This window comes from Myotis nattereri, assembly GCF_964212035.1.
Source record: "Myotis nattereri genome assembly, chromosome: 1".
Taxonomy (NCBI): domain Eukaryota; kingdom Metazoa; phylum Chordata; class Mammalia; order Chiroptera; family Vespertilionidae; genus Myotis; species Myotis nattereri.
This window is the reverse complement of record NC_138075.1, coordinates 49,353,702-49,363,859: the sequence shown is the minus strand read 5'-3', so window position 1 is coordinate 49,363,859 and position 10,158 is coordinate 49,353,702. Positions and strand designations below refer to the sequence as shown.

Below are 10,158 nucleotides of genomic sequence, written 5' to 3'. Positions count from 1 at the left end.
GGGCATGATTCTGAAGGAGTACCTTTTATTTTTAAACACACAGACCATTTGGCACTGATATAAAGCAGGGGGGAAAAAAGCAATGCAGGTGTGGTGTAATTCGTTTCTCTCTCTTCCAGCCTGGAAAAGGGGGTTGGATGTTGTGAACAGAGGAGGGTGTCATTTTTTACTTCCCTACCAATAAACAATGACAAAAGCAAACATCTAAGAAACAAAAAAGCAAGATCATAAATAGAAAAACCAATAAATAATATTTATTTTGTACAAAACGGCTGTGAAGTGTCCTAGAGTCCCCAGCGGGCAGCAAGCGCCCGCGGGCAGGGCCTGAGGCCCGGGCGCCCTCAGAGCAGCAGCAGGGAGCCCAGCAGCAGCTCGCCCTGGCCCAGCAGGCGGCCCCGCTTCAGGCCGCGGCCCTTGTCCTCCGCCTTGACGCGCACGGCCAGGCGGCGCACCTCGTCCTCCGACAGCCCGTCGAAGCAGAAGTCCTGGTCGAAGACGGCCTTGCGGCTCCGCCGGACCACGGCGCTGCGCTGCTGGCGCGTCTTGCCGGGCGGCGGCAGGACCAGGCTGACGCGGCAGCCCACGGCGCAGGGATCGGAGGCTGCTCCGGCCGGGCCCTCGGGGCGGAGCAGCCGGAGGCGGAGGCGCCCGCTAGCCGGACTGTACTCGGCGGCCAGGCGCAGGGCGCCGCCGGCGCGACCCAGAGCCACGGTGCCCTCGGCCTCCAGCAGCTCGGGCCGCGGGCCGGCGTCGGACGGAGGGGACGCGGAGCAGGTCCGGGCCGGGGACCCCGAGCTGGCGCGGCGTTCCTCGTCCTCGCTGGACACCGAGCGGGCGCGGGCCAGGCCGCGACTCCTCCGGGCCTGCAGCGCGCGGCTCAGCAGCCCTTCGGGGGCGCGCAGGAGGCGGTGGCCGCGGGGCCGCAGGGCGAACGTGTTCCGGGGCGGGAGGGTGTCTCCGGGGGCCGCGGGGCCGGGGGCTCCGCTAGGGAATCCGAGGGGCACGTCTCCGCCGCCGCCGTAGGTGTGGGCCCGCGGGCGGAGCACGGGCGGCTGCAGGAGCGCGGCGGCCCCGGGGCCCCCGAGGAAGAGCGACTCCTTGCGGCGGGTGTGCGGGCTCTCGAGCAGCGCGCAGAAGCCGTAGGCGGTGCGCGCGCGGGGCAGGTGAGGCAGCGAGAGCGCGGCCTGCGAGCGCGGGTCCCAGTCCGTGCGCCCCGCGCCGTCGTCGGCTCCTCGGGGCCACAGGTCGGGCTCGGCCGCGCACCGCCGGGGCACAGCGGCGGCCGGCGGCGGGGAGTCGGGCGCGCAGGGCGCGGACAGCCGCGGCGGGATGCAGAACTCGGGGATCCGGCCCGGGGTGAGCACGTTGGAGAAGGCTGGCTCTGAAGCTGCGCTGCCCGCGGCCGAGGCGCGGAGTTTCCCGAGGAGCCGCATTCTCCGAGTCTGTGGCTGCGAGTGGCGGGAAGAAGCGCTCCTGCAGGAGAGAGAAGACGCTGAGTTTGGGCACCTGGGGTCCCTGGAGACATGGCTGGACCCCCTCCCCCGGACCCTCGGAGGGTACCAACCAACGCGCCTACCACCATGGCCAGTCTGAGCGGAGCTCTCGCGCACCACAAACTAGCCCCGCCCTCCATTCACTGGTACTAACTAAATAAACGACCACATAGAAATCAGACCTTTTCGTATTCCTCAGTCACTCTGGGGCAAGAGCTGCAAGTTCAGTGTCCGCTGCCTCCACGTCCTGGCTGAGCCGCCAGCTTCAGCACTGTGGTCAGGGCAGTGGCGCTGCTCTCTTATACCGGTAGCCTGAGTCCCGCCCCCTGGCTGGGAGCCCAACTCCTGGCGGCCCTGGACAGCCCGCCTTCTAGGCCACCCCTTCCCGGAGACGCAGAGCGGCCCTGCAGCGGGTGCCGGGATGTGAGCGAAGCTGTGGCGGGAACTGGCACCCTCTGGTCAGCCCTGGGAACTGCATCCGCTTTGCGTTCCCCGAGCCCCTCACTCAGGCCCGTAGGTGAAAAGAGGGCGCCGCACAGTCTTGCCAAGGGACAATTGGCAGCTGAAAACGAAGGTGGCCTCATGGAGAAGGTGAAACAGGATGCGGAAACAGGAAATTCCTTTTGCTAAGAGCTCAATTCTGTCACCGTGAACGTGACTTACATGCCCCAGGGATTTCTATTTTAGTGCTCCCCCCAACCCCCCCTGCACCTGCCATGTATAGACCAATATGGTTTCCATGGGATTCCTGATTAGTTATTTATGTGTCTCCCTCTGCTGGGCGATCGCTTCCTTAAGAGCCTGGCTCAGACAATGCATAAATACTGGCGAAGTGGGTGAATTAGTGTATGCAAAATTTTCTCAATGACTACAGGCTCTGCCTGTCGTCTTGACTATCACAAAAGAGGGTGCTTCTCGCTCATGCCCTAAACATAACACTTGATGTGTGTGTGTGTGTGTGTGTGCGTGTGTGCGCGCAAAGCTAGCTGTTTTCTCTCTGCTCCAGCTTGGAGGTATCCAGTTAGAAAGCATCTTACAGAAAACCTGGATTGCCTCTTTCCACCCGCAACCTTTATTTTCTAAGCTGAGAAAACTGGAAGTCCAGAGGGACTTGAGGAAATTCCATAAAAGTTAAATAAAGCTAGTTAATGGCAAAACCTGGAACTAGCAATTTCCTGTTTGGCTTTGTGTGTGATGCTTCCTGTTACCTGAAATGCCCTTTCTCTGCTTTTTCTTTCCGTAGGAATTTGTTTATTTTCCATAATTCAGCCGGACATCATTCCTTTGGGACCCTTTACTCAGCTGGCCCACCACAGTTCATCAGCCCCTCCTTATTCCCTCTGTACACACACAGTCTATGTTTCACCTGCTGCATTTAGCATGTTGCTTTAGAATTTTTTGGTTTACAAGCTTGTCTGTCCTAATAGACAAGTTTCTTGAGGGCAAGGACGGGCAATTCAACCAGAGTGGAGTTTGGGGGATCTATTATGAATATATGTAAAATATATAAATGTTATGACCCAGAACCTGGAGTTGCCTCCAACCCAGTTTCCTTACCTAAGGACAAGCGAGGTTGTCTTATTTATCTCTTATCCAATTTCAGCACCTGGGGATACAATGCCAGGCAAAGAATAAGTGCTCAGTAAACATTTGATGGATTATATTGTATTGAGCCTGATCTACAATCCAGGTCTTATGACTGTCAGGTGCTTGTAACTAAATATCTCTTTGTGTTATTCCATTTTTTCTTACAAGCCAGTAAGGTGGACATTGCTTCTGTTGATCACATGAGAAACAGGCTCGGTTAAGAGACTTGTTTAGGGTCATTCAAATTATGAATCATAGCCCACTATATTAAGTCCTAGTTTTCTGCTTATTCCTCCCTCCCTCCCTCCCTCCCTCCCTCCCTCCCTCCCCCTCTCCCTTCCTTCCTTCCTTCCTTCCTTCCTTCCTTCCTTCCTTCCTTCCTTCCTCTCTCCCTTCCTTCCTTCCTTCCTTCCTTCCTTCCTTCCTTCCTTCCTTCCTTCCTTCCTTCTTTCCTCCCTTCCTTCCTTCCTTCCTTCCTTCCTTCCTTCCTTCCTTCCTTCCTTCCTCCATTCACTCAGTTCATTGTAATTCACTGTCTATTGCAAAGCTGGCCCTTTTCTTTCTGTCTATTGTGCCAAGCATTGCGTGTGTGACTAGTGTTGCACTTTACACCAGAATTTTAATTCTTAAAGCAACTTAGTCTGCTATTAAATATTTCCCATTGTCCTTGCTTTGGAATAAGTATTATTATTTCCAAATTCTTAAGGAGAATGAATGTGTTCCCTGGGTTAGTAACCAATGCTTTTACTTTAGTATATGCTTTTGTCATGAGACAAGCCTGAATCAATATGCAGCTGAGGAGCAGCAACCATTCCTGCTGAGCCTCACTTGGAAGCAGAGAAGTCCCTGGGGCTCTGCCCGAATCATTTCTCCTTGATTCTTCAGACCAATCTGCAAATTAGTGGGCAGAATGGTCTTCTCTAAAGCAGAGCCCACCTGCATAGTCCTGAATGTGCCAGCTCACTTCAAATTAGATCTCAATGAAAATGGCTTTCACGCTCCTAAAGGTCTTTGTGTCGTGAACAAATAAACATTTTGTCAGTGGGTAAATACCACTGAATGCAGCACGTGGGATATGAATTATTGTGCTACGAGCACTTCCATGATCCTAGGACAACATAAGCATGGCTACAAACAGTCTCGATCTAGAGGGTTTTCCAAAACCATTAGTTTTCCGTGAATCAATATTCCACAGAAGAGAAAGTAAAATACAGAAAAATTACTTACCCAGGGCTATGCTGCAGTCATTCATTCATTCAAACTCATAGTTGCAGGCTGTATCCATAGTTAGAGGCCTGGTATCCTTCCTGATTCTGAAATCACATTGGGAGAAGTGAAAAACAACCCGGTCCTGGAAAAACTCTGACCACTTGAGTTGTTTCCTTGTTTTGTGTCTTATGACCACATGAGGTCCACCAACGTCTTATATTCAAAGCTTTGAAATTGTTATTTCAAAAACCTATCCCAATAATAATTTTTCCTGGACACTCATTATATACTGGGTCTAAATTAATTGCTAAACAACCCTCTAAAGAAGGTCAGGATGTAAAAACTATGGCTCATCCTATCTAATAAAAGAGAAACATGGTAATTAGCCGTACATCCACTACCCTTCCCATTGGCTAATCAGGGCGATATGCAAATTAACTGCCAGCCAAGATGGCGGCCGGCAGCCAGGCAGCTTGAAGCTAACATGAGGCTTGCTTGCTTCAGTGATGGAGAAAACCAACATTCCCCGCCCGCCTTGCCGGCCTCTGAGCTTGCAGTTTCAAACATTGTTACAAATATAGAAGCTAAACAAAACCCCAGAAACCTGCTTTCAGCCCGCTGGGATCTCAGAGCTGGAGTTGATACAGTGTTTCGATTATGGAACCGAAACAAACCAGATACCTGCTTTCAGCAGCAGAGGCCTCAGAGCTGGATCCAGAGCTAAAGCTGGCCCAGAATTAAAAAAAAAGAAAAAAAAAAAGGAGCAGTTGGGAGCTTCAGTCATCCGCCAGCCTGAAAACAGCCCTCAGCCCCTCACCCAGACTGACCAGGCACCCCAGTGGGGACCCCCACCCTGATCCAGGACACCTTTCAGGGCAAACCAGCCGGCCCCCACTCGTGCACCAGGCCTCTATCCTATATAGTAAAAGGGTAATATGCCTCCCAGCACCAGGATCAGCGGAGCTGAGAGGCCTCCTGGCACCGGCATCAGGATCAGTGTGACAGGCCGCAGTGCCCAAACCCCCTGATTGCCCTGTGGCTCTGTGTGTGACCGGGGGCGGGGCCACAACCTCCCTATCCGCCCTGCTCTGTTCGTGACAGGGGAATGCGCCCCAACCCCCTGATCAGCCCTGCTCTGTGCCTGATAGGGGGGAGCTCCCCAACCCCCTGATGGACCCTGCTCTGTGTGTGACAGGGTACAGAGCCCCAACCCGCCTGATGGGCCCTGCTCTGTGCATGACAGGGGGCAGCGCCCCAACCCCCTGATTGGCCCTGCTCTGTGCCTGACAGGGGGTGGCACCACAACCTCCCCATCGGCCCTGCCCTGAGTGTGACAGTGGCGGCACCCCAACCCCCTGATCGGCCCTGCTCTGTGGGTGATAGAGGGCAGTGCCCCAACCCCCTGATGGGCCCTGCTCTGTGCGTGACAGGGTACGGAGCCCCAACCCCCCTGATGGGCTCTGCTCTGTGAGTGACAGGGGGCAGCACCCCAACCCCCTGATTGGCCCTGCTCTGTGCCTGACAGGGGGTGGCACCACAACCTCCACATTGACCCTGCCTTGAGTGTGACAAGGGGCGGTGCCCCAATCAGCCCTACCCTGAGCATGACTGAGGGTGTCATCGCAACCTCCCGATCCGCCCTGCTCTGTGCATGACAGGGGGCGGTGCCCCAATTCCCCAATCGGCCCTTCTCTGAGCCCAACCAGGGGCTGCACCTAGGGATTGGGCCTGCCCTCTGCCACCTGGGAGCAGGCCTAAGCCAGCAGGGCGTTATCTCCCCAGGGGTCCCAGACTGCGAGAGGGCACAGGCCGGGCTGAGGGACCCCCCTCCCCCCCGAGTGCACAAATTTTTGTTCACCGGGCCTCTAGTCCTATCTAATAAAAGAGAAACATGCAAATTGACCATACCCCCAAATGCTTCCCATTGGCTAATCAGCAGGATATGCAAATTAACTGCCAACCAAGATGGCGGCCAGCAGCCAGGCAGCTGAAGCGAATAGGAGGCTTGCTTGCTCCAGTGACAGAGGAAGCCAAGGTTCCCGGCCTGTGGCAGCCCAGCTCTGAGCTCCAGATGCCACAAAGTTGCAATTATAGAAGCTAAACAAGCTCCAGATAGCTGATTTCAGCCGGCAGTGGGCTCAGAGCTTAGAGCGGCAGTGATGGCAACAGAGTTTCAATTATAGAAGCTAAACAAAGCCCAGATATCTGCTTTCAGCAGCCAAGGCCTCAAGCTGGAGCCAGCCTCAGAGCTAAAGCTGGCTCTCAGCTCCAATGACAGCCATAGAAAGCAAATAAATCCCAAAATAAAAAAAAAGAAAAGAAAAAAAGGAGAGGCTGGGAGCTTCAGTCACCCGCCAGCCTGAAAATGGCCCTCAGCCCCTCATCCAGACTGGCTAGGCACCCCAGTGGGGACCCCCACCCTAAAGGGGGTGCAGGCAGCCTTAAAACAGCCATCAGCTCGTCATCCAGGCTGGCCAGGCACCCAAGCGGGACCCCCACCCTGATCTGGGACACCCTTCAGGGCAAACCAGCCGGCCACCACCCGTGCACCAGGCCTCTATCCTATACTACAGGCAGGGTGGGACAGCGAGAGCTGCCATTCGGGCCCCATGTGCAGCCCTGGGCAGCAGGGCATAAGCCCCACCCCCAGCCGGGACCCCTGTGTGCCACCTGAGCCCGCAGCTGGGACCTCTGTGCCACCTAAGCCCCGCACTGCTAAGCCCCGCCCCCAGCCGGGACCCTATGACTATTGGAGAGCAGGAAAGTGCCACTGGGCCCTGGGTTACTGTGGTGATCCGGCCGTCAGTAAGTAGAAAAGTGCGGCCTGTAGGCAGCCCCCAGCTGCACATGATCAGGGAGCGGGAAAGCCCGGCTTGTGGGCAGCCCCCAGCTGCGCCTGATCCAGGAGCAGGAAAGCCCAGCCTGCGGCCAGCCCCCAGCTGGGCCTGCTCCCCGGTCGCCATGGGGATCTGGGAGCAGGAGAGCAAGCCCAGCCTGCAGGCAGCTCCAAGCTGGGCCTGCTCCCGTTTGCCATGGAGACCTGGAAGCGGAAAGCCCGGCCTGTGGGCAGTCCCCAGCTGGACCTGCTCCCCCATTGCCATGGTGATCCTGGAGCAGGAAAGCCCAGCTTGCAAGCAGCACCCCCATTCTGGCCATAGCTCAAGGGAGAGTACAACATGCAGTGGAGGCCAGGAGCCTGAGAGATCAACACAGAGTGGCTCCTGCTCCAAGCCTCCATGGTGTGGCAGGGGGAAGGCCCCCAGCAGACACACACACACACACACACACACACACACACACACACACGGGATGCCTGCTCCGAGCCTCTGCTGCCAGACTGTGGCTGTCAATAGGACATCCACTGAGGGCTCCCGGACTGTGAGAGGGGCAGGCTGGGCTGAGGGAATCCAACCCCCAGTGCACGAATTTCGTGCACTGGGCCTCTAGTAGAAAATAAACAATTAGTCCAAAGTCTCAAGTCCAGTTAAGAACAAAACTGGGGCTCAAACCCAGAGCCATGTGTCTCCTCATCTTCTGTGCTTATAACCACTTTCTGATAGAGCCTCCTTCAAATTTGTTTATCCTGAACCATTTCCTCTCCAAGCAGCTAGATAAGAAAGGGAAGCTTTTCCCAAGGCCTTGAGTTGAAACTATACACCTTATTGTTTACACACGTACCTAACTGATTAAAGCATGTGATTATCATAAGCAGGAAGTCACTAGTTATTGATGTTAGTGCAGTGCTGTCACCTGAGGAGGGGTCCTTGTCCTTCCCCCTGCAACCCCCCACCCCCAGGATAGAAATCAAGAGAAGAGGCAAAGCAGATTCAGGAGAGGAGAGGTTTACTAAATACAGGGTGAGAAGAAAAGAGGGGGGGAGGGAGCCTGATGCACCAAGGGAGCACACAGTTACAGAGTATGGCTCCCCAGACTGCTACTGGCATCTGCCAGAAGTGAGGGGTGGGGTGGGGTTGTTCCTGGAGCAGGAGCACAGTGGATCTCTTTGTTCTCCAGGTTCCTGCTCTGGGCTGGCATTGATTGGCATAGGTACAGAGGCATTGATTCCAGGAGTACCGGAAAGGAAACCTAATGTTGAAGAGGCTCAAGAAGTAACTAAAAGATATTCCTATGCATCTAAGAGAGGCCTATCTCAGTATTATTTGTAAACAGAATCCTTGTCCTCCCCGGAAGTACACTCCATTCTCTTTATCCCATGTTCCAAAATAGGATTGTTCCAAAAAGTGATTTACATAACAAAGACTCAGGGAGAAACCAAGATGGCGGCACAGGTAAACACCGGAAATAGCTGCCTCGCACAACCACTTCAAAAATACAACTAAAAGACAAAACGGACATCACCCAGAACCACAGGAAGGCTGGCTGAGTGGAAATTCTACAACTAGAAGGAAAGAGAAAAGCACACTGAGACTCAGAGGAGGTACGGAAGTACATAACAAAGACTCAGGGGATGTACCAAAGGCTAGATCCTGACATGGTGAAAATGAAAGAGACTTGTAATTAGGTGAGTGAAGAACCCTGAGTGAAGTAAACTTGGTGGTGAGCATAATACAGTGTATACAGATATCAAGTTATAATATTGTATACCTGAAACATATGTTATAAACCAATGTTACCTCAATAAAAATATTGATACATATCAATGCCTATGCCCCTAGAATGTGAAGGAACACAGTATGAAGGTCATTCAAGAGGCTCTAGTGGGAAGACTTGGAATAGTGAAAAGTCCTACAGGAGCCTCAGGTTCCATTAACTGTGGAAAACCAGTGAAGAGCCTGTCTAAGTGTCCAGTGGTGTGGGAATGGCCACATCCCCTTTACAGAAAAAGTCATGGGAAATCATGATTAAGATGACCATACAACACAGAAACATGTGTCTGATGGAGCATGCAATGAAACTAGCAATGTACAAAATGATATATTCCTTAATATCACAATTGGTAATGATGTGGTTTCCTAAGGTCACAAATGGAAGAGAAGCCCCGACCAGTTTCCATCAGTGGTTAGAGCATTGGCCCACAGACCATAGGGTCTCAGGTTCAATTCCTGGTCAAGGGCACATACCTCAATTGCAGGTTCCCCAGTCCTGGTACCAGCACATGTGGGAGGCAACCAATTGATGTGTCTCTAACATTGATTTTTTTTTCTCTCTCTCTCTCCTCCTCCTTCCTCCTTTCCACTCTCTCTTGAAATCAATGGGAAAAATAACCTCCGGTGAGGATTTTTTAAAAAAAGAAGAATGGAAAAGAATATAAAATGTTGCAATAATTTCTATTTTGTGGGTATTGAAGTTTTTATCAACTTATGTCCTGGGTCATTGAAAGTTAGTTTGAGCAAGCTTACAAAAATATATGCAGAATGATCAGATAAAATAAAAAAGTAGGTGAAATAATTGCAACAGAAGGAAAACAACAGCAGATGTGATAAAACCAGAAATGAGGTTAGAATTGAAAACATACAGTGAAGATTTGTAACTGCCACAGCACTATGGAAGAAGCCCAAGTCCCAGCATCAGAAAAGCTGACAATCAGTGATTTATTTTTTCTGCATTCTTTCACGAGTTATTGCATCTCCAATATGCCTTGTATCCTATATAATACAAGGCCAATATGCAAATTGACCAAATGGCAGAATGACTGGTTGCTATGATGTGCACTGACCACCAGGGGGCAGAAGCTCAATGCAGGAACTGCCAGTGCACTCCCACAGCGGGAGCGCTGCTCAGCCAGAAGCCAGGCTCACAGCTGGTGAGTGGAGTGGTGGTGGTGGGAGCCTTTCCCACCTCCGCAGCAGCGCTAAGGATGTCTGCAGGGAATGGGTCTACGCCATCAGCCAGACATTCCCCAAGGGCT

The 10,158-nt window shown here is 53.1% G+C and overlaps 1 protein-coding gene across 1 annotated transcript; it reads right to left on the bottom strand.

Moving 5' to 3' along the window:
* Nucleotides 1-232: 232 nt before the first annotated feature.
* LOC308530103 (C2 calcium-dependent domain-containing protein 4A-like) lies at nt 233-1,735 on the bottom strand. The gene is made up of 2 exons (XM_081106578.1): nt 1,676-1,735; nt 233-1,473 (listed from the first exon to the last, which is right to left on the bottom strand). The coding sequence occupies exon 2, from the start codon at nt 1,431-1,433 to the stop codon at nt 342-344; it is 1,092 nt and encodes a 363-aa protein (XP_080962704.1). The 5' UTR covers nt 1,434-1,473; nt 1,676-1,735; the 3' UTR covers nt 233-341.
* Nucleotides 1,736-10,158: the final 8,423 nt, after the last annotated feature.

What these genes read in the sequence shown, in the direction of transcription:
- LOC308530103 (XM_081106578.1), bottom strand. Translation starts at nt 1,433, where the DNA reads ATGCGGCTCCTCGGGAAACTCCGCGCCTCGGCCGCGGGCAGCGCAGCT.